A 24,709-nucleotide genomic window follows, 5' to 3' on the forward strand; every position below is an offset into this window, starting at 1 on the left:
TTCTATGTTTCTTGCGTTTTGGCATCTGTTAAGGTCGCCTCTAAGCGTCTTCTTCGTCTCTTTTTTTTATCAGGCTCCAAAAGGAAACAGCGACACCTGCTGCCCGAGTTCAGGCACGTTTTTGAAAATTGTCCAATCCTGTTTGAACAGACAGAGATAGTCAACGAATAGAAACCCTCAGCTGTGTGGTGGACTGTTGATACATCCAATGGACTGAGTGGTAGTAACAGTGTGTCCGTGGTGCGGTGGTGGACACACACTGGATGGGACAGGGCAGCTCTACATGGGGGACGCAGGCGACAGCGGCTGGTACCAAAACACTCCTACTGACCGTAGAGACCACACCGCACTCTGGATACATCACCGGGGGCTTTACCGTGCTCCCTCTGTTGGGATTTGACTTGATGAAATAACCGAGCCGAGCATGAACACATCGCGTTTGAGGTAACCAGAGGATTTGATCCCTGTTCGATACCCCCCCACACACACACAGACACAGAGAGGGAGGGAGGGCCATGCTCAGACACTCCGCCGCTTTGTGATCACCGTCGTCGCTGTGCGTGTTTTCAGTGTCTCCTTCTCTGAGCGATGGACTGACCAAATAACTCTCTGGATGATTTGATGGGGCTGCTCAGAGTCATGATGCCGCCCAAGTTGCAGCTGTTGGCGCTGCTGGCGTTCGCAGTGGCCATGTTCTTCCTGGAGAACCAGATCCAGAAGCTGGAGGAGTCCCGGGGGAAGCTCGGTAAGTTTGCGGGTCTGCAGCCCGATAACATCCACCTTCACTCTAGGAACACCGCAGGCTGGGTTTGGAGGTATCTTTATTTGGTCACTGTGCATATGTGCATTACCATTGATGTGCATTTGGGTCAGTGTGCTGAGAGAGCAGCACTAAACCCACCACAAGTGCTTCATCGTATGGTTCAGGCAATGACACAGTCATGACATGTTTAGTGATCAGGGAGCATTACCATTTTGAGTACCTGTACATTTTTATTCCTGTTCTATTTTTTTTATTTTGTTGTATAGTATGTGTATTTATTGTCTGTGTCTGTGTAGTTGAGCTGCTGCAACACTTGAATTTCCCCCATGGGGATCAATAAAGGAATATAATAATTTGAATGCCTACAGATAGTACCTCTCATCCATCTGTGCAATGCAGTGTGAGATTGAGGAGGTGTTGCTCTCTTCAGCCTGTTGCCCTGTGACAGTGGGTGTGTGTTTTGTAAACTTGAGATATTTAGATTATTGACATTCTAGGTAAATCTGACAATTCTGACTGTGATCAATCTTGTGGTTTGGAAATGGCCCATCTCAGTTTTGTAAAACCCCCCTATGATATCTTTTTTTTTTTTTTTTTTTTTTGTACAACCAGCAGTCCAAAACTCATTCAGTTTACAATGATAGAAAATAAAGATAGAGATAAAAGGCAAATTCTTACATTTGAGAAGATGCAACTGGAGCATGTTTGTCAATTCTCCCTGAAAAATACCATTATCGCTTAACAGACTTTCAAATGAGTTGGCACTGAATAACTGATAAATTGGTACATTTTTGAGATAAGAAACCAGCAGTTAAATTTGAAATATGTGACATTAATATTGTAGCTGGTGGTTCTGGAGTCAGCCTAAAAGATGTGATGGGCAGTGGACATTTTACAGTATATTGCAGGAAACCTCCATTTGCTCAGAGTAAGTTTTAATGATATTCTGCACACATGGGGAGGCCACCCTGCTGAAAATCCTCTCCTGCCCCTTTAGCAAACTCTGTCCTGTGATTGAAACGTGGCCGGCGCTGCGTTCAAATCTCATTGTGAGCTCCCATCAGGGGCTCACCCCCAATAAAGATCTGGGACATTGCAGGATTATCTCTGTGGTGCCCCCGCTGTGGGGATTCTTTTTAAGGAACAGCAGAGCGGTGCAGACAATCTGAGGGTGCAGCTAGCGTACCCCAGGGGTTCAAACACCACTTCTTGTATCATTTGATGACAGTGGGAGCCTGGCACTGAAGAGAGGCAGCTAACGGACCATTTTCAGGACAGACATTTTGACACGTTGAAGCAGCAGGAAAAGCATAGGTGCAATCAATAACATTAAAAATGGCTGCAGTGAATTCCATTAAGGTGAGGCACTTCCAGGGTCCTTTTTTATTGCGCATGCTGGTTCATTCAAATTTCTTTCAGGGGCGATTAATGGAACAGAGAAATCATTAATTGTATTGGTAAAACCTGTGCTATTAACATTGAAAAAGGCTTATTTCATTTTAACTGAAGGGCCTTTTTCAGTGAAGATATTTTGAGTTGCCTCAGCAGGAAAAGCAGAGGTGTAAATAATTAAATGTAATAGTAAGAAAAGCTGATTAGAAGTTACAACTACAGCATAAATTCTCCGCTATTAATCAATAGTTGCGTTATCGGCACCTCTGTCATCATCTTGCTTTGTTAGCAACACACAGGGGCCTCATGTGGGCTGGAACAGAATAAATTGTCCAACAGCTCTTTTTTTTCCCCCCCATGTTTTTTTTCCCTGCATTATAACCTTTTGCTGAGGTAGACAGTTTATTTGACTCAACCTAGCTGATGGAAACACACCTAATACCCTTTCTGTTGAAAACATTGGCAATACATTCACCTGATTTTGGAATATAACGATTATGCAAAAAGATCGTGGTTACCTCAAACTATCGTGATCAGGCAATTATGTAATTATTGCGACAGGCACCTGCGCTCAGGTGATGTTGGGTGTATCTACTCTACTAAATATGAGGTCACCAGACTCTATATTTTATTGATAAAGCTGCAACAAAACTAACAGGAGAGTCAAGGAGCTTTCAGTAAATCACAGTCTGTACAGAGAAGAGGTCCAAATAAGTGAAAACATGTGTGTGTGTGTGTGTGTGTGTGTGTGTGTGTGTGTGTGTGTGTGTGTGTGTGTGTGTGTGTGTGTGTGTGTGTGTGTGTGTGTGTGTGTGTGTGTGTGTGTGTGTGTGTGTGTGTGTGTGTGTGTGAATCACGACTGCGTACACACATTGATATGTTTGTGGAGTCAGAGTTGTCCCAGAGCTGTTTTTGACGTCTTCATACACTGTAAGTTTTATTTCTGAGCAGTTGTCCAAAACCAAAAGCTACTGAATTCAAGTCAATGATAGAAAATTGACTCATTTGATTATTGATTTTATTGTTTGATGAGTCCAGAGTCTCAAATGTGAGAATTTGCTGAGTTTTCTTGTGTTAGGTATGAGTGATAACGGTTCAGTGGTAGACTGTAGACAAAACATCAGAAAATAGTGAAAAGTTGCCATTAAAATTACCTAAAAGTTGAGGTAATGTCTAAGGTTTTCTTTAATGTAATCTAAAATAATCTGAAACACTTTGGATAATCAAGTAATCTTTTAGTCATTTTTCAAGAAAAATTACAACAATTCACCAGTTTGTGCTTCTTAAATGTGGATATTTTTCTTTGTATTCCATGTTTGTTTTCCTGGGCCTTACAGGTAAGCGAGTAGACAGACCCGTTTCCAGGCTAGATTGTGAATAAAATAGTCAAAAGTAAACTTAATGAATAAAGTATCCCAGTTAAGGTTTCACATGTTGGAACAATCAGGTGTCCTGGTGGGGGTATAGATGACTATATTGGCCTGTGGCATGTTTACTGCTGCTGTAAAGGGCTATACTTTACACACAGTGGAAATCCAGACTCTCAGGCTGAACACACACACACGCACACAACATACACACACACACACGCCGACACACTCCCGATGCTGAAACACAAACTGAGAGGCCTTTCCCCCGACTGCCCACCACCACGAGAATCTGTTGACTTGGCAAAAAGCGCTCTGATGGATGAGTGGACTGAGCAGACGTCTGTATACTGGAGCTCTGAATTATGTGCTGCATAGCCAAATAGTTGTGACTGAGGCTTTTACAGGCCCGATGCTGTCAGAGAGCCACAGGGCCGGTCTCATTACCAGGTACGCCTGCTGAAGGTCCATCTGTGCAACAATAAAAAAACAACAAAAAAACAGCACAACAAAATCAAACCTCCATGAATGATTATCACATGCTAGAAACAGAAGACACCATGTTTTCTTATGTTCATGTTAAACTTAATGCGGGTTGGAATGACCGGCGCCCTCTCCTCACAGCGTGGGAGCCTATTGCCTGACACGCATGTTGAATCATTTCCCCCATTAGACGCCCCCCCCGCAGGGCAGACAAGCTGTGATTTGCTTCCAAACTAATCGTTGCCTCACTGTGTCCCGGAGAAGTCTCCTGCATTACAATCATGCCGCGATGCAGCTTTGTGTCCTGCTGTGGGCCTAATCCATTATTCCGACGGTATTTCTCTCCGGCTGCTCACCGGCGCTGCTGCTGGTTGGGTCAACAGTAACGGAGGCTGACTGTGCAGGGATGGACGGAATAATAAAGAGCCAAGAACGGGGATTCAGGGCCACTTCCCCCCCATCAGGGTTTGGCATTAAGGCACACTCAGTTCAGACCATTTTAGAGGCTCACCTTGTCTGAGACTTGGCATTCCTGCGTAATGATTCACTGACGTCAAACGGGAGACTGATACCTGAATTTGATTCAACTGTAATTAGATCTTCTAAACCAGTTGAGACAATTTGATCAGTGTGTCCTATTAACCGGCACCCAAAAGGCCCTAACCAGAGGGATTTTCTGGTTCCTAAGAAGAACTGAAAGCCGACTTGTGGGATGAGCTCAAAACTGTCAGATTAAACGTAGGGGTGGGGGAGAAAATCGATTCTGAGATGCATCGCGATTCTCTCTTGAAAAAGAATGACTCAATGCAGAAATCTCAATAATCAGAAGGTTTAAACTTAATTCTCATCGCTATGATCAATAGTAACAATTTTGTGATACCGGGCTGTCCATTCCTAACTGCTGACCCTGAACGCAACAGCCGTAATACACAAGTGTGCGTCTTCTTACGTTCTTAACTAGTCAAAATAATAGCAGCGTTTTGGTCAGCTGAAATTGAGCAGCCGATCATGGAAACAATCGGACCAGAATTCAGTTTTCTTTTTTTTTACTACGAGGATGTTGCTGCTTCCTGTTGGTTCTCTTTGCAATGCCAAGAAATGTAACCCTCCAGCTGACACAATAATTATTTTCGTTACTTATATTGAGTTATTAAAAGATAATGGATGTGAATTCATCTGTTTTTAATTATGAATCATCACAAATATGTTTTTAAAACATAGCAGATAGTCACAGTGAATCGAAATCGTTTCCCACCCCTGCGTCACATCCCTTCACAAAACGGCAAGCTGAGTAAATCTTATATAAAAGATAATACAAAATCCCAGAGCGATGTATTGTGGGTAATAATTTGTTGATACCAACCCAATCACTCTCAGTTGTGGGGTTGAAACATTACTTTTTATGATTCCTGAGTTTTCTGGCTGAAAGCGTGTTCATTACACAGTTGAGTGCGTCGTTATTTGTGTAACATCTGTCCCTGCTACCTGCTTTCATAGATTCAAGCCATGCTGAACTTATTTCCTCAGGGAAATTATTCGTAAACAAGAATAAAAAAACAGTTTTTATTTATTGAAGGAATCTCAGCATTTCTACCATTTTTTTGGTGCTCAAAAATCTTTTGATAACAGAACTTGCAGCCAAAGGTAGCAGGTTAACGCTGGCATGTCAGGAGCTGCATAAATGGAAACGTTGCTTATAAAACTGTCACCTCAGGGCCTTTTGTAACTGTAGCAAGCAACCTCTTCACCTCTGTGCCCTGCAGGTCGTTCCAGGGCTGTGTGTCACCCGGCAGACAGATATTCAGAGACTGTTCCCCCCTCGGCAGCATCGCTTTTTATCTGCTGGCCGTTATTCAGCCTGATTAAAGGAATTCAATTTCCATCTGTTGCGTGGTGATATTTAGTTCCAGACACAGGCGGCTCTGTGATGAGCTGAGAAAAAAGAGATGGATGAAGGAAAAGAGATGCATGCACTTCATTGTCCAAGTGTTTTTGCAGAGCTGACGCAAGACTTTTAAGCATTCATTTGTCACCGCAGCCTGTCGCTCCGGGGCTTTGGCTTTGGATTTGACTTTGATTGTCATGCCAGGCTCTCGCTGCCTCGAGCCCACCCCTCACCCTCAGCCACTGAGGGACCTGGGTAGGAATTTGCTCTTGAAAGGACACCGGTCAGTCATTGCTAGTCTGTCCTCATGCGCACACCGCATGGGCTTTGATTGGACGGTGACTTATCCTGTCAGCGATAAGACCGTGAGCTGCAGTTGTGTTTGTACTTTAAAGACGATCCAAGCATGACTCCTTTCCCTCCTACACATTGGTCAAGTGTGTGTCCACTGGTCTCTGTGACTCGCTCAAATGGCTGCGACACTAAATGGTTGCTTCCACTTGATCTAATTGGTGACACATCGCTAGCATTCAACCAGACTGAGCCCCGCGTCTTTTCTACAGCTCCAGTTGCAAACCTCAACATCCTCAATGTGTGATCTTCTCCTTCCTCTCGTTGTTCTTTCCTCTCAGATTCCCTTTGAACTCTCCCTGACACCTCACATCTCTGTTTTTAGCTTCCTTGAGAGGTATAAAGGGTGCATGAGTCATTGGCTTTCACTCCGCACGTTGGCATCTGCTACCATAAGCAGCCGGCAGCGTCTAACGCTTGGACCTGTCTGCTCCGTCACTCTCTGGAACGTGCCATTTGAGCCGCTAATGGAGGGCAGCCCACAGCGGAGACGGGGCGTAGGTGTCGGGGATGGATCTGTTGTGGGAGGAAGGGAGGCTCAGAGCTAATGGTCATACAGGGCTGATGCTGTGTTGTTAGGAGCACGCTTTGATTGGGGCCGAGGATATACGGCCCCTGGCGCACACTTCATCTGACAGGGAATTTGTTCCCTGCAAAAGTGGCGCGCACAGCAGCAATAGCAGCCATCGAGAGGTTCGCTGCTGTAGCAGGATGACAGAGAGGCTAATCAGGGTGTTATGGACGGTTTCACACCCTGGGTGTAATTGGAGGCCGTTCTAGGAGAACACCCCGCTCCAACACCACCCATCACTCCCCTCAGCTGGCCTCTCCACTATCTGCCCTCCCCTCACTCTTCACACAGACGCACTTTCTCCTCCTCACAGCCTCCCGTCTCCCTGTTTCCCTGTTGGGCAGAAGTGTCAGTTCACTAAACTGAAAGAAGTGGCCTTCAAACATCATGTGTCACTGAAACCCTGCAGGTCAGATTATATTGAGCGAACTGACGGGGACCAGTGGAGCTCTGACTGATGGATGATGAGTTATTATTTAGTTGAAGCGATAAATCAGATGTGTGTCAGCAAACAGTTCTGCAGAGATGCTCAGAGAGGACATCGATCCTGAGTGCTGTGCTGATGTGACGTTTTCCTTCTATGTGGTCTCAGAAATAATCATTTTTTCATTCGCCACTCTATTTTAATGATATAAAAGCTACAAGATCAAATTTAGACTCTGGGGCTAACAAATTGCCGTACATAGACAAAGCCTGTGTGTTTTTTTTTCTTTTTTCGTTGTTTTTTTCGCAGATAATGGAGCCTGTGGTTGTAAACACGTGACAGCAGGTGTCAGTTTCCTCTCTTCTTCAGTGAGCAGAGTTTTCTTTTTCTCTACGACACCATTAAGCTCCTCTTCTGACAGATGGAAACAGGCTAGCGGCTAATAAACCTCACTCGTGACGATAACTTATAATGACCGTACTCTCATCCAGCTCCTTCTGGATCAATATCTGTAAACAACTTATTTATTTGCGTGTCGAGTCTCCTTTGTGATATTCAAATCCCTCGCGTGTTTGACAAACCCCATTGGATGAGCGCCTAAAAGGAGAGAATCCTCCGCCGGCTTCTGAAATAAGGTGCTATCAAAGGAGGAGGAAGTGTGGAGGGAGGGGGTGAAATGAAAGAGATGATTTAATTTTCATTGCAACACAGGAATATTTAAAGCCCCGGCTTGTGGATCATAAGCCCTTACCAAAAAAAAAAAGGAGAAGAAAGCACGCCTGCAGCATTTTTTACAACCAATTTCGTCAGAGCACGGAGGGATAAAGGAGGAAATTAGGTGGTCGAGCGGCGCTGCCCTTCTTCTTCCTCAGCCTCTGGTTCAACTTTGCTCCTGTTAGTTTTAGAGTCGGCTTGAAGCTCCCCCTTTATCTTGTTTTCCTGTAACACCAGGCGTCCTCAGGGATCAGCTGTTAATGTGATGCTCCTACACTTTCCCTCCTCTCTCCTTCTCAGACTTCTCTGCCTCTTTTCTATTCGTCTCTGCCTCATTCTCTCTCTCTCTCTCTCTCTCTCTCTTTGTCTTTATCCTTGTCCTTGTCTTTGCATGCGTCTCCTTTCCTTTCCTCACTGTGCTGTATGGTGTGAGCAGCTTTGCCAAAAGCCCTGAAATTCAACTTCAAAGTTAATTTATACAGAATACAAATAAGAAGAGGCACACAGCTGTGTTATGTGTGTAAGGCCTTATTAATGAAATATCTGGGTTGCTGAATATTCAGCTTGTACAATCAAGACGTCCCCTGCTGAGTGAGGATGAGTAGATTTATGCGTCTGTGTCTTTTTCTGTGTTCATATTTTCTCTCCAACACTTTCAGTAATGCTGCACACAAGGTTGATTGATTTAAGTTTTTTTTTTTGTTTTTTTTGTTTTTTTTAATCTATCCTGTCCTGCCTCTCACTAATATTAATGGCGCCCCAATCCAATACACTGGATCAGTATTGCTGCAGATTCTGACCTTATTAAACAAATTGGGCATCAGACAGACATGATTGATTAAACTATAAAAATCTGTCTCTTTTTCACTGATGCTAAAAGAATATGTAAATACACTTTGATAGACCTTCTAGAACAACAAAATTAGAATCTGCACAATCATCAAATTAATGTTTTTGTATTAATCTCTTTACTGATAAGGGGTTGCAACTAACAATTATTTTCATCATTCATAGTCTGCACATTACTTTTGGGATGATTCAATTAATCTTTTAGCATATTACTGATAGAGTAAAAACTGCATTCCATAATGTACAAGAGCCCATGTTTATGTCGTCTCATAGCTCATTTATTCAATTTACTGTGACTGAATGCTTTTGATTTACATATATGTAGTAACCCTAATGAAACTGGTCTTTATGGGACCAAGACTGTAATATAACCCTGACCCTTTATTGAAATAATAAAAGTGCAGATTCTAAACTGTATATCAGAATATAAATTAATAATAAATGAAGTTCACATATCTTGAGAACGGCTCATCTGATCTACTTCACCCTTGTTGGGTGTAATTCTTGGGACCCTAAAACTTTGAATAAAGAAATGAACAGTGCTCTGTGCAGTAGCGGGGCCGTGGCTTCAGGGCTATGCAGACTTTACAGGCCGCGACTCATTGACTGCAGTTCACTTGCTGCTGGACGCTGGATACAAAAAAACTCTTCTTCACTTCCCTGCCGCAAGTCCATGAGCCAAGAAATCTGCCCGCTCCGAAGTGGCAAATGGTCCAAATGGCCATGTGTAGCGAACGGCCACAACCCCGGCAACGCTGTTAGTAGTAATACAGGGAGCCAAGCAACAAGGCATGCACTCATTAGGGCCCTGCAATAGTATTTAAATAAAAGACCATCACCAAATCACGGGCAGGGTAGCCTCTATTACAATAACCTGCCACCTACATTACCCAAAATGCAACTAAAGCAGCACTGTTCGATTAGAGATATAGATGTGTTATGCTAGTAGCGGCTAATGTAGCTTTGAGCTGCCGGGCTCAGTAGTGGACTACAATTGTCTATTTAGATCACTTCTTTTTTTAAATTTATTTCCAAACTTGTAGTCTTCCGACCCAACTGATGCTGCCCCAAGTGACATCACTTCCTGCTGGAACCACAAAAGACTTCATACAGCTGTTGACACGCTCCTCCGGGATGGGTTAAATGCAGAGAAATAATTTCCCCATTGTGGGACTAATAAAGGATTGATTATTATTATTATTATTATTATTATTATTATTATTATTATTATTATTATTATTATTATTATTATTATTATTATTATTATTATTATTATGCAGTAATAGAAGAAGTTCCCCTTTTTGAATATTGCTGCAAGCGTGATGGACATGGTATCAAGCAATTCTTTTATCATTTAATTTCATCTTTCATCTGCTTATGGCAGTAACTTACCATGAAAGTGAGTAAATCAAACTCAAACTAAAAGACAGAAACAAGAATTTGAAAATGAAGGGGATGGTTTAAGCTCCATCTTAATAAGTGATTTGTATTAACAGGCTCATGTGACCAAACACACAGAGGAACAATCCAAAACAATTCCACATAGTGATATCACAATTGTATCTAGACAGTAAAAATGGGGCCTGCTCATCCTCGGATGGCCAACACATTACAACATCCTCACTGGATGGATGGCCTGCAGATGCAAAATATAATGAGATTTAAAAAAAAGAGAAGTGGCAAACTGAGAGATGAAAGCCCGATAAGTCTGAAGAGCAGAACTGGCGTCATCGCAGAGATGTTCTGTGTAACGCCGTTTTCATTCTGTAGCACGTTTCAACGAGGGACGGATTCTCCACGGGACGGCTTATCCGCGGCGTTCACCTGTCCCTCCCGCTCATCATTAAAACTATGAATAGCTGTCGCCTGCTCGGTCTTAATAGAGTGTGGAGTTCTCCCCAGACTGCCATACATGCATTATTAATTATCTGTTGCAGGGCCGAGAGCCGGAGAGGGAACATCAGATATCTGGGTTGGAGCTTACCAGATCTGCACTGTTATGCAAATATTGTGTGTTGTTATATTAGGATATGAGGGCAACCGAGAGTTGTATTTCAGTGTAAATCTATATGCATTCAGCCACTTTACGCTCTCACAGAGAGTGTTTGCGAGGCTGTGAACATTTAGCGGGCGACACAGACATTCCTGCTGGTTTCTTCTCCCTTCACAAGTTACCCAGATATTTGCTCCTTCCTTCTGAAGTGCAAATGCCTCTGTAAAATGTTGGCTAATTCCCACTGCTGAGTCATTGACAATCTGTGCCAAGATGAGACCTGCTACAATCAATCGCCTCCACCTCCCCTCCACAACCTGTCAGACTCGCCTTTACCTAACAAGGCAGGGGGAATGATGGGATCTGCCATCTGTGTAAATTGCTCCATAATCTCATCTGACTGGCTGTTTCTGATGAAGCAGACGGAACGTGGCCCCCTTTTACTCTTCCTGTTTTCCCAGACGTTATTGGCTCCCCTGTCAGACAGCACTACCGGCTTCGATCGCATTAAAAGACATATTAGGGGAGAAAGTGGCAGGTTGAACCATGACGATTATCGTTTCCATCTATCCCGGATTGTTATCATTAGTGTAGAGACATGGCTTGCATTTAGACTAGGTATTATAAATGGGCCACATGTGGCTGGAGCTTATTTAGTGTTTGAGTGTAGTCGAACAGCTTGTTTTTAATCTGTAGCTTATGAACTCCACAGAGACAAAAAATAAAATAAATCCTCAGCTGCTTCACTTTTAGAGTCCATTCTCCACAAAAAAGGGCTTTTTTCAACTTTCTGGTGTAAAAACATTGCTCCTCAATGACACTCAATGGAGTATTATATTGGGTCTCAAGACTTATACCCTAAACCACTTAACCACTTTAAACTGACTGCACAGTGTTGTATGTCAGCGCTGACAAGGCCAAGTTTTGTCTCTTCGCTATATATGAGGAATGCTTTGTCGGCATTCTCTGACAGAAACACTCTTGTTTTCAACACGCTACTTTGCCAGGGAGGTTTAAAAAAAGCCATTTGCTAGGCTTTACCGGATACACGACCTTCGTGTGGATTGGGTGGGCTGAGTTAAACTCAAGGGCCCGGCAGCAGCAGCATCTCTCTGGAGGATGGAGCACTTCTATCCTGCACCTGCCGATGTATTTGCCTCATCTTTCCTGCTCTCCTCTGGGCTTTCTAGTAAAATCAGAACTACCGTGAAATTCATAACAATGAAAAAACTCTTCAGCTTGTACGTATGCGGCCTCACAAAGCAGCAGTGCCAAGTCCAGGACAGGAAATATCACGTCACTGTGAATCTTATTATTTACGAGAATCTGCAATGTAGCCAGACATTTTATTTCACTTCCGTCACCTCGCTGGGTGCATCTGTTGACCCGAGTTTCAAACATGGAATGTTTCTGTTGCTTAAATTGCTGATATATATAGTATCAGTATCACTATATAGTCTGACTTTAAAAACACCATGATTTCCAGCAGCCCCATTCAGACTTTATGACAAATCTAGGTGACAAAACGGAAAGAAACTCCCCAGATCTTTCTGTTGACGAGATATTTTTTTTTTTACTGTTAGTCAGTAAATGTCATTCCTTCTGTGACTGTCCTGGCTGGACTACCAAGAGGACCGCAAGGCCCATTTTGGGACAGATTTGGGCCAAAAGTTATATGAAAAATACCCTGCTAACCTGTTACAATAATTGGTGATGAAAGTGTTTGCACGTTTTGTGTATCAGGCAGTTCCTATTAAACCTCTTTGACAGGATGAACACACACAGCACGTAAAGTCAGCCTCTGACCTTAGACAGCCGCAGCAGCAACTGGGCACTCAAGTCTAGTATAAATGTTAACGCTACCAGTTAGCTAGCGTTAGACTCTTTGAATGCAACAGAAAGGTATCGTTGCAGTTAACGCAAAAGGGGAGTAGAGTCACTGGTATGGAGTCAATACTGTGTATCAGCAGATATCTTGAGTTGAGGTGTTTGGAATCACAATGTGGACAGAGATAGTGAGATCGATCGGTGCATCCATAGTTTTATATTGTGTTTTCATGGTGCATATTTAAAAAACAATTTTGAATAAAGAGACCATCATCAAGGTCGCTGGGTCTCTATGTATAAATAATGAAGCTGCCATGTACTTTCTGCTGTGTGCACTGTATTTAATGGGAACTGAGTCGACAGGACACAGACACAAAAGACAGAGGGGTCGATGGGAACACACCAGCTCCATTTTACCCTGGGCCCCCCTAATGGGTTAATCCTGTCTGCTATAGACAGTGATTAAAGTGTTTGGGAACATATTAGTCAGTCCACATGTTACTCAGACCTGGTCCTTGTCTCTTCTTCTTTCCTTTCTCCCCCAACCCTCCCACTTCTCCTCTCTTCCCCAGCTGTACTGTGCATGCACAGCAGAGTGAAAGAAACCTTTCATGGAGTGTCAATGTCATACTTGTGTGTCAACGCCAATGGAGAAAATGTCTCATCTTTTTCAAAAAGCCCTCCCAAACAATTGCACGTGAACAAGTGAACATCTGTGAATTACTGCATGTGGCATAAAACTCTTGGTGTCTAGTTTAAAGGAAGTTTTATGCTTCAGTGTGCGTGGTTGTGTATCTCTCTGCTCCCGCTTTCGTGCTGAGCTTGTTTGAAAGCACTGAAGGCGTTTTTGAATGTACCGAACACCTTCACAATCACTTAATGGAAGTGCTCGTTTATCCGTCTCCTTTTTTCAGTAATCTGCAGCTGCCAGCAGAGATGAAAGGCTGCACGACGGTTTTCTTCTCACTGCATGTTTCTTATTCCTTGTCATCACTAAAACAACAATGGTAGGGCAGGTTCGGCTCTGTTTACATCAGGCCTCAGTCTCCCCATTAGTCTGACTTCATTCCAGTGTCCTCTGGTAATCCACTCTCTGCTAAACGGATCCGAGGACTGAATTAGAATAATTAGAAATTCGGAAGTGCACGGTTTATCCAAATGAACGTGAGTGCTGCAGTGGTGACGTAACTGTCCCCCCTTAAACATGGCACCGCAGAAACGGCATTGTGCTCACAGGTTTATGTAGAGGGAAGAGGGAGAAACGGCACCAGTAGCCGCAGACTAACTCCATTTTTATACAGCAGCTACTTAGATCTCTTCCCTGTCATACTTCATTGATTTTGCAATCCAGCGGCATCCGAGCAGAACCATACAAGCCGTACACCTCAGTCTGCCGCTGATAGCCAATCTCTATTACCCACCTAGCCCAAGGCTTAGGTTTGAAGGGCTAACCCTCTCTGGGGAAGCAGACGGAGGGAGAGAGCTCCGACTGGCGGATCGGAGCGATGATAGATTTATGTGCCGCTTGGAGAAAGGATCATCTTCTCTCCCCCACTTTTATTATCCCATCAGATCTGACGCTGCAGCAATAATACATGACGGCCTGTCACATTTTGCAGATCTGGCGGCGAATATGAATGATTATTTCAAATGCTTGCGTCTAATCAGCCGCGAAATTGCTTCAGTAAATATGTTCAACTACCAGAGCTCTTCCTGCTGTCTCTCACTGTGAATGAAACTCTGAGTAATAGGCTTGTAGTTGTCACAATGTTTAAGACCCGTGTTGGCTTCACGGTTCGTAATTAGCTTTTAATGCACAGAGACGGATTGAGGGAAGGAAACTGGCGGAAATGTGGAATGAAAAGAGGCCTGCTGTGTGGCCATAGTAATTCAGGCTTTTGTTCTCTAATTAAATGACCTCACAAGGGAACGCTAAGCCTAAGTTTGTGTGTGTGTGTGTGGCGCCCTCTGATATGGAGGTCTGTGCCAAGTGTATTCAGCCTCGCAATGAATAGGGCGTCTTCTACAAAAGCCCAAGAAGCCCTCTCCGTGCCCGCTTCGCCTCCTTGTTGGTTGTTGGAAATTTGCCACAAAAAACGGCCTGTCTTTAACAAGTGGTTTCTGGGCCCCTTCACATAGCTGAGAACGCTGTAGTTGGGGACGCAGTAGCCCCCCGGTCTTTTCCCACTCTCCCCCACCTCCTCGGGGGGGAAAATGTAGACGCTGCCAACCTTCTTGGCAAGCTTGAGCTACACAAAAGCTTAAATTTGTGTGTTTATGCCACAACAAAGCAAAAAGAAAGCTTACATGATGATGCATGTTCTCCTGTTTGGCCCAGAAGATGTCAGTAGTTCAAAATATGGTCAAGGACAAAGCCGATGTCAGTACCAACACAGTTTATAGTGTCAACTCTCTTGATTCAAATCCTATTTGTCCATCTAGTTTATGAGATGTCTTGCTCTGAGGCTACTGCCAGCACAATGGAGTTGAATGGAATTTAACTTGTGGTGCTCACGGCTTTAAAACAATACATTTAAAAAACTCTTTCAGAGACAATGTCCCTGTTACTCTGGATAATCCACAGACCTCGCTGTCAACAGCCGAGTATTTCTTCACTAAAAAGTTATTTCTGTGAAAACTGTTGACAGCGAGGTCTGTGGATTATCCAGAGTAGCAGGGACACTGTCGCTGAAAAACCACACTGCTGTTGATATTTTTTGCTCACAGCAGTGGAAATGTCAAACAAAATTCCATTCCCCTCAGATATCTCTAAACCTGGCCACTGAGAAAGTACTGTATAAGTACTCTTTGTTTTTTGTTTTACCATTTGAAGCATCTGAAACTTTATTTCAAATCCTCAGTATTCTTATAAAACATAGCCCATGACAAAAAAAACCAACAACAATCAAAAGATAAACCTGCAGTAACGGGTTTCCTTTGGGCCACTGCAACAAGCTCTAACAGGACATATCATCAATATCTCCCAGCTTTGGAGCAGCTTTGAAGTAAAAAAAAGAAAAAAAACGTATTTAAGTATTCATTCTTAAGTGTTTGAACACAAACTCAACTAATCTTCTTAGTCAGGACTATGTGGGAGTCGTTTGATGAGACCTGATTGGCGGTAGTCTGGCAACACAAGCATTTAGATTCAAATGTTGCGAAATTACTATTCGGTTCACGGAAGTAAGTGACGGACATCGCCAACTAAACTCGTGGAGAATAGCGAAGAGAAAAACACAAATGCAGAAATCTTGGATGCAAAATAACACAACTATTATTCTAACTTTGGCAGAAAATGTTCCTGTGAGACCCTGTCCCTTTTGGTAAGAAGCTGATTGAGAAAGTATGTTTTCAGGGCCTTTAAGACTGTGAAGCAGACACCTGGTACTACACATCACACTAAAGGCTCCTAATATTTATGACTTGCATTGTCACCGGTTACACTCTGACTCTATTTTTTGAACGCCACTGTCTTTCTCTGGCACCCTTCACTGCACACCATCATAAAAAGAATCCTAAAAGGACATTTGAGCCCAAGCGATAAAGTTCCAGCATAGCAACTGTTATCGCTGTTTTTGTTGGCTAATGCACGCTTTGGAAGGAGGCGTGAATGAATGTGTCCATTACAGTTGTTCTGCACACTGACAGCCTTCAGCCATTACAGCCACCTGGCACGTCTCCACGCCATCGGGGCCCCGGAGCAGCAGTTGCGAGCGTGCGGAAGCGGCACGGCTCCGTCCGTAACCAGACCCAGCTTTGATGAGTGGAACATTAACAGCTGCTCAGGAGGGTGTAAGAGAGGGGGCAGTGACAGTGTTGTGTGCATGCCCAAATGTTGCACAGATGAAGGAGAGGGCCCGCAGAATCACAGTTGACATCTTAATTGGCCCCCGGTGCCAGATGCCGGTCCTCTAAAGCCGGCCGGTCCGGGCTGAAACAGTGTGTCAGCAGCCAAGCAGAGCTTTAGGCCGGGCTTCAGGAACCCGCTGGCTCCATTGAGTGCTCCCACGGGTATTAGGTGCTCCAGTGTTGTGCAGCCTCCCCTCTCTCTCTCTCTCTCTCACACTCACACACACACACACACACACACACACACACACACACACACACACACACACACACACACACACACACACACACACACACACACACACACTTACTTCTTCTTCTTCTCGCTCCATCCTTCCTGCAGAGTACCCTGAGGCATTGTCAACACCAGTCAATCTGAGGCGAATTCAGGCTAAGAAAAGCCCGAGGATTACAAAGGCCTGGGTTTCTTTTGTGTTGAATCTTTTCAAACCGAGGCACTGAGGTCTGGCTTTTCTGCCGCTTCATGCCGCGTTTTGGATTCAGATACCTCCACCCTCCTCATATATAGCGTATTGATGTCCTGTAAACGTCCAGTTAGCTATCAAATAACTGTAGCCTTACCGTCTTAAGTACCAACCTCTAACCTCTCGCTCGTCACCCTTTCACCCTCGCTACGCAATGCTATTCTCAGAGGCAGAGGAAACTAGGTTGGAAAAATCAATTCACACTATTTACAGTCTGTCTGGAACACACACACACACACACACACACACACACACACACACACACACACACACACACACACACACACACACACACACACACAGATGTAGTTATGATGTACTTGGCCATATGACGGTACATTTATTACCGGGAGAACACAGACTCTTCACTCTGCGGTTAAAAAAGGAGAGTGAAAGTTAAGGTGGGCCGACATTAAAGTGGAATCTGATAAGCGAACAAGAGCGGTGGTACCACAGCGTGAAATAGGCCGCTCACAAAATGATTAACTAATATTCCTGTTTCACATTATTTTTGATCCTCGGTGTGAAGCAGGAAAGGAGTTTTGAGCGCTCGGCTCTCCAAAAGAGACGACGTTCGAATGAAATTGAAAATTACAGCTTAGTCTCACATACAGCTGTGTTACTTCTGACAAGGACAGCATAATATCTTTGAGGGGTAGCTCATGTTAAGTGGATGAGGTTTATATTTAATTCTAGAGTAGCAGAGATGTTAAATATGTGTCTGCTGAGTGCTATTTGAGCATAACACCAGTTAAACACTGACCCATATATAAACAAAGATCTGAGGATGTGGGACTTGGAGATGGTAGTCTTTTTGCTTGCACTCATTTAAACTTCTCAAATATTTTTTCTTACTGCCTGTCTGGACTATACAGTATTTAGTATGCAATACTTCCTGGTACTTTTTAAAGAGATGTTTTTTTATTCAGTTATTCTGCTCCATAGAGAGGTCAGAGGTCAGGTTCAGCTCCAGAGCAGCACTCCTGGATCTGACTGTTGTTGTATAATGATTAACTCGCTGAAGGACATTTTCTGCTCACCACTTCTATTCCGCAGTATTAAAGTTGAACTCGCCTGTATCCAACTTCCTCGTCGTCCCTTTCAGAACTAGCCATCGCCAGACACGAGGTGCGAGAGATCGAGCAGCGGCACACGCAGGACGGTCTGCGGGAACGGGATTCGTCGGCCTTGACGCTGTCCGAGGGCGATGACGACATCGTCATCATCTACAACCGCGTGCCCAAGACGGCCAGCACCTCCTTCACCAACATCGCCTACGACCTGTGCGGGAAGAACCACTATCATGTCCTGCACATCAACACCACAAAGAACAACCCGGTCATGTCCATACAGGACCAGGTCAGAGCTCACAGGCTTCTTTAAGATGAATTCACTCTTTCATTTGTAATGTAGAGGCCTGCTTACTCTGTGTTTCTATATTATTATACATTTCATTTACTTTAATAATAATCATGTTTTGGTTCAGGTACGGTTTGTAAAGAATGTGACTGAGTGGAGGGAAATGAAGCCGGCCTTCTACCACGGACACGTCTCCTTCCTGGACTTCACCAAGTAAATACACTGTCTTACAATATACAGCAACATTGTAAAAAAAACGGTTTATTAACCCTGCTGTGGCTTTGTGCAGGTTACTCCACCTTGTGGTCATTCACAGCTTTTCACTTACTCAGTGTATTGTAATGATCTGAATGCACATTGCTGACCTCAGCATGTTTCAACCACTAAAGAAGCACATTTTTCAGCTCTTAAATCTGTGTCTGTGTATTTGAATTCACATGTTAGTGCCTCAACACAGTCACTGTCGTTTCTGTCAGGTTTGGCGTGAAGAGGAAGCCCATCTACATAAACGTGATCCGGGACCCCATTGAACGGCTGGTGTCCTATTATTACTTTCTGCGTTTCGGGGATGACTACCGGCCGGGTTTGCGACGCAGGAAACAAGGAGACAAGAAGGTGGAAATTAAAAAATTGTCTCATGGTATTGTTTAAATAGATAGATCCACATTCTTTTCAGTCCTCCTGGTTATACCGTCTATTAAAACGTCCGTTTGTAATTCAATTTGACAAATTAGTATTTTCTTCAAAATACTCATCCTCACAATGCATCGTGTTTGTGTTTTAGACGTTTGATGAATGTGTATCAGCCGGCGGCTCAGACTGCGCTCCCGAGAAGCTCTGGCTCCAGATTCCCTTCTTCTGTGGTCACTACTCCGAGTGCTGGTAAGTGTTCAAACATCTGAGGCTGTTCAGACAACATTGAGTCCGAGTTATAATCTGATATTTGAAATGATAGAAACAAAGATTGCTTAGAAGCTTTAGTTATTTCTTTTCTGTTTATTTGTTCTTAAGGCTGGTGATAATCTATATTTTTCTTATTGTCAACAAATTCCATGAAAATAATTAAATTAACAATGAATTGATCTTATTTTCAAGTGTTGTGCTGTATATGTGTAAGCCTGTTGTATCTTATTCCTCTGTGCCAATGCGGCCTATTGTCCAAAAACATAAAAACATTCATCCCTTACTAGAGCACCAAATGTGTCCCGAACAAAAACACAGTTTACTTCTGCTTCGTTTACGTTAAAAACTACAGTGGCCAGCTGTTTGGGAAATTATTTAGCCTTTTTGTTGCTTTACTTTTAAAGAGAAACTTTATTCCTGTGATGTTTTTCAATGTTAAAATCTTGAATTTGAATTATTGTCCTATGGGTTAAGTGCCACAGAAAGGTTAGAGCGAGACAGACTAACTCCTTGTTGGTTTTGATCTTTTCTGTTTGAAATGACAAAAAAAAAACATAGAATATCACCATTCTTATCCTTTTCTTACCTGAGGCAGCAGGTCAGTCAGTCTAGGAGTGATGCTGTATCAGTTCGGTTTCATAATGTAAAACATCAAACCTCACAGTCTTTTTCTATTACTCATCTTCTCAAGGTCTCTGAAAGCTCTCTCAGCCTTGATTTGTTATCTCTACATGGTGATCTGTATCAATCTCTCTTCTTCTCTGCCCTCGCTTTCCTTCGTTTAATCTCTCCTTGACTCCTCCATCTTTTAACCATATACCCTCCAGAAGCAGGTAACCAACTGAAGGTCTGACTGTCCAAAGCCCCTTTCACTCAGAGATCCTGAAATAATGCCGAAAAGAAGATCCTTTTGCTATGATTGAGTTCACTGTGGTGCACTAGCAGCATATTAAAGCAGCGGAGAGCATATTGGAAACATAAAATAAATACTGAAGACAAAAGGTGGAGTTTCTGCCAGTCTTCTAATACTGTGTTTAACAAGGCTTTGCCAACAAGTTACTTAACAGGCTTTAACAACCTTCTTCCTTCCTTATTATTTAATTTCCTGACTATGACAAAACCTGCCACTGATTCCATTCCTTCCTGCCTCCTTCCTCCGTTCTCTCATCCTGCTGTTGTCTCTCTCTGTACTCTATTCACGTCTCATTTTCCTCTCGCTGTCTTGGTACCTTTTCATCTTCACTCTCTTCCTCCCCCACAATTTCTGTCCATTTTCTGTCCTCTGCAAATGTTGTGATCGTTTTACATGCAGCAGAACTGCCACTATTTCAGCACCAAACGAAGAAAACAAATCACATACAATAAACATAATCTGTGCAGGAACGTGGGCAGCCAGTGGGCTCTGGAGCAGGCCAAATACAACCTGGTGAATGAATACATGCTGGTGGGATTAACAGAAGAGCTGGAGGACTTTGTCATGATGCTGGAGGCCGCGCTGCCACGCTTCTTCAAAGGAGCCACTGAGCTGTACAAAACAGGTACCAACGTCTGCTGAATAGTCAGAAACCATTTGCTGTTCTCTTTGCATATTTCTGTTTCCCTCGCTAATTGTATAATATTCTGAAAAGCTACTTAATGGCTCCCTCACATTTAAATGCTGAAATTGTCCATGTGCTGTGGTTGCATATTAGCATTCTGAATTGCTCCTCTGAGAATTGAACTGTGATCAATATGCACTCATGCCTCTCGCTGATATAGTTACAGATTAGCTATGAGTGCAGCCAGAATGAATAATGGAGAGCACAGAATTAAATCTGACATTGATGTAAATGTACTTTGGCTCAAGAATGTTCATCATATTTAGCAGTAAATACACCCAAGTACTTAAGCTAATAAGGTACTAGTGCAGTGTCCTTTTGGAACATGCCTGTTCAGAACAGCAACAACATAGGCCAAGCATTTGGTACGAATGTTTGGCCTGTGGTTTTGCTGCTTCCAGCTTTCTGGAGAACAGCTCATACATACAACGTTACAATCAATACTGCACTTCCTTGGGTCCTGAGAAATAAACTTGCCTAACAGCCGTAGATTTATTTTGATGTTTAGCTGTGAATAATATTGAATTACGTTACCTTTCTTACTCATCATACCCTGAAATATCTAACAAAAAGCTCCCAAAGCATTTGGGAAAATATGCAACTCCACAGTATACTTCTTACTGTGTACTGCTACTTCAGAGGAAAACATTAGAGTGCTACATTTACCTGACAGAGAAATGTTACTGGTTACATTGCAGATTCAGATTTGACTCACAAAATATAACAATTATGATATATTGCATTCTTTTTCATAAAAATATCTAGCATTATATTAGTATTGTAAACTGCACCTTGAACAAACATTATGTAAATTTAAGGACAAGGGTGCTGAAAATGCCTCTCTTTCACACTCTGCACTTTTGCTATGCAGGATTTAATATTTTTAAAACCACATACCAATGTGTCTAACATTTTATCTTTCTTTATTGTATGCAGATTCTAGGGTTTGTATGCTTATAATGTGTTTTCTATTGTGCACATATTGGTTTTACACAGATTTTATTGAATTTAAAGTCTAAGCGTAAACCAGCAGAGGAATAGTAATTAACTGTTAACTCACATTCATCGATGTTCATGAATGTACAAAAGTCATGCAGTTTCTTTCTTACGCTAAATATGAACCGTTACATGGATATGACTTTAAACCTGAAATACTGTTTATAATGACCATAATGTCAGTTATGAGCAGAAAAGACTTTGCATTACATGTCAGACTCCTGTTTCATGTGGGCTAACAATGACAGGCACATGTTGTTGAAAACGTGATAATTATGATGATTTACAGTTGAGGGCTTCAATTTTCATAGTGCTCATGTTTTTTTTGAATCCAGTAACAAAAAAAAAAAAACTTCACTTCCCTGCACCAAAAAATAAATACTACAAAAAAATAAAATTGTAGTAACATTTTATATGAAAGACCATGTGTATGTTAATGCTGAATCACTGAGTTAATGTAGCCAGACCCTTTCAATCCTCCTCCTCTTTTTATCACAGGGAAGAAATCCCACCTGAGGAAGACCAGCGAGAAGAAGCCGCCCACGAAGGAGTCGATCGCCAAGCTGCAGCAGTCAGCCATCTGGAAGATGGAGAACGAATTCTACGAGTTTGCACTGGAGCAGTTCCAGTTTGTCAGGGCACATGCTGTCAGAGAAAAGGACGGGGAGCTCTACCTGCTGGCACAAAACTTCTTCTATGAGAAAATCTACCCCAAAAACTGAAGAGGCACATGTCTGTAGAAGAGGACACTTGGTACAGGCTCAGTGCAGTCTGAGATGGAAAAAGAGAAGGAAAGTGAGACTAATGGACGACAGGTGACTGTGTGGCTGGTTTGTGATTAACAAACATAACATGGAGCTGCAGAACAACCTGCCTCTGGTGACAGCTGCCTTATACACGTCTGTGCCCGCCAACTGGACAAGGAGCTTGTGTTTTCGTCGGTAGGTTGTGTTCCCAGCAGCCCCCGGGCCTCCACTCCACTTCACTTCCATGTCAAAGGTCGCCTGGACAGAGAACCTCTGCCGCGACTTGTCCGGAGACACATCGTCCAACGACTGGTCGGACCTCAACTCCTGATTGGCTTCTCTGTTCTCCGACCCAGACAAAACATTTTCATTGGCTCTGTACGGTTTGGTTGTGTTTGGTTGTTATTTAACTCTTTCCTAAAGTGACACAACATCTCCATGCATCACCTCCACTACTACTAACTTAAAGAGATTTTAAGTGTAAGAAACTGACTACTGTGCTGTTTTATTGGACTTGAATGAGAACTTTTGAGGTTTTTATGAAATAAAAATCCAGCGACCATGGACTATTTACTGGGACAAGTGCGTATGTTTTATACTGTACTTGATGTGTTTTGTTGGATGTAACTGCGCAGCTTTGCCCAGCGGCTATTCCTCCGTAAAGAAGAAAAGCCGTGACAGTATTGAAATGTGTAAGAACAATTTAAGGATGCTGCTGCTGTAAATATTTACTACTTTTTCCAGTCTGATTCAGTCACATACTGATTTGTTACAGTCTAAGATTAACCCATTTATACAGTCAGTTTGTATATTTACTTCAACTCTTTCATTTCACTTTTTAGTTTCCACTTAATTTTCTGCCTTTCTCTTTTCATTGTAGAACCAGATAGTCTGGAATGTGCCAACATTTAGGGAAATGCTTTCATTTGCTTTCTTGTCAAGAGTTTTATCTGGAGATCGATACCACTCTAATATCATTCCTTTCGATAAAACGCTTCAGCCAGCAGCAGGTTAGCTTAGCTTAGCATAAAGACTGTAAACAGGGGGAACAGCTAGCCTGACACTTTTCCCGTAACACCGCAAACTTGTTGTTTTTACACATCAGCTTGTGTACACATTAACCTCACATGATACAAGTGTTAATTAGTGATCTTAAAGTCTGCCTACAGAGTGGTATCAATCTTCTCAACTAATTGACAGGAAAGCAACTATGCGTATTTCCATAAAATGTTGAACTGTTTAATTAAATCGTTGCTGTTTTCTTTGCAGTTCTCCCCATAAAAGATGGAAGGTTGGTAATAACTTTGCTTATTTGCTTGTGTAGTTGTCATCTCTCGTTTCTTGACGGTCGGGTTTATTGGGGTTTTAAAGGCCTTTTATTGGCTGATTAAAGTTCTTGTCTACACTTCATAAACTGCTAAGTAAAAGCTGGAAACGTTTAAAGTGACATAATGTTGTCCCCTCAACTAATTCACCTGGAAGAGTTTCACAGATGTTTTTTTTTTACCAGATGTACAGCCACATCACAATTCATGAAGTATTTAAATATACATATGAAAAGGTACTCGTGTTAATCTGAGGACAATCTGTAATTGCCGCTCAGTTTTTGTGTGCCTTCTACACACCCAGCTCTCCTTGTGTTGCAGATTAAAAACAAACATGGCTGTTATCATCTTTTGATGCCAAACGAAATACATGGAACTTTTTTTTTAAACTACCAGAGATGCATGTGTGTTCTTTGATTGAATGTTATTGTTGTTGCATCATCATCAGGTACAACAGAGCAGGGAGTGGTAATGACAGATTACGCTTGCACAGTGAGAATTAAAGATGGATTATTCCAGGGCTGGTATCCTGCAGAGGGAGATAAAGAGCTGCCAGGTCTACTCCTGCCTCCGACTGTGTGTGTGTTTATCCATTTTAACATACTTTCCATCTCAACCTAGAGTCTTTTATCAGTGTTTTATATGTGCAGTGATAAATATGTTGAGATAAAACTTAATTATACTTTAACAATTTTATATAAAAAAGCACAGAAGGTTGTCATGCCAACCTGAATGTATGTAAACCTTTACTCTTCTTGTGGAAGTCACTATACTTGCAGCTGAAAAACAAAATAAGAACATTGTAACTTGAAATGAGAGAAATCACTAG

The 24,709-nt window shown here is 42.6% G+C and overlaps 1 protein-coding gene across 2 annotated transcripts; it reads left to right on the plus strand.

The window, feature by feature from the left end:
• The first annotated feature begins 219 nt into the window (after nt 1-219).
• Nucleotides 220-24,316, plus strand: hs2st1a (heparan sulfate 2-O-sulfotransferase 1a). 2 transcript variants are annotated; one of them, XM_054596009.1, is made up of 8 exons: nt 220-444; nt 571-745; nt 18,059-18,312; nt 18,440-18,525; nt 18,789-18,927; nt 19,097-19,194; nt 20,596-20,753; nt 22,308-24,316. In XM_054596009.1, exons 2-8 carry the CDS (start codon nt 622-624, stop codon nt 22,529-22,531), a joined length of 1,083 nt encoding a protein of 360 aa, XP_054451984.1. In that variant the 5' UTR covers nt 220-444; nt 571-621; the 3' UTR covers nt 22,532-24,316. The 2 variants fall into 2 exon arrangements, with proteins under 2 accessions (XP_054451984.1, XP_054451983.1); XM_054596008.1 differs by having other exon boundaries at nt 220-745.
• Nucleotides 24,317-24,709: the final 393 nt, after the last annotated feature.

The sequence above is a fragment of the Anoplopoma fimbria genome, chromosome 3 (assembly GCF_027596085.1).
Source record: "Anoplopoma fimbria isolate UVic2021 breed Golden Eagle Sablefish chromosome 3, Afim_UVic_2022, whole genome shotgun sequence".
In the NCBI taxonomy this organism is placed as follows: Eukaryota; Metazoa; Chordata; class Actinopteri; order Perciformes; family Anoplopomatidae; genus Anoplopoma; species Anoplopoma fimbria.

Coding starts and splice junctions, on each gene's coding strand:
- hs2st1a (XM_054596008.1), top strand. CDS start 622: ATGGGGCTGCTCAGAGTCATGATGCCGCCCAAGTTGCAGCTGTTGGCG. Junction 746..18,058: donor GGAGTCCCGGGGGAAGCTCG/GTAAGTTTGCGG, acceptor CGTCCCTTTCAG/AACTAGCCATCGCCAGACAC. Junction 20,754..22,307: donor CACTGAGCTGTACAAAACAG/GTACCAACGTCT, acceptor TTTTTATCACAG/GGAAGAAATCCCACCTGAGG.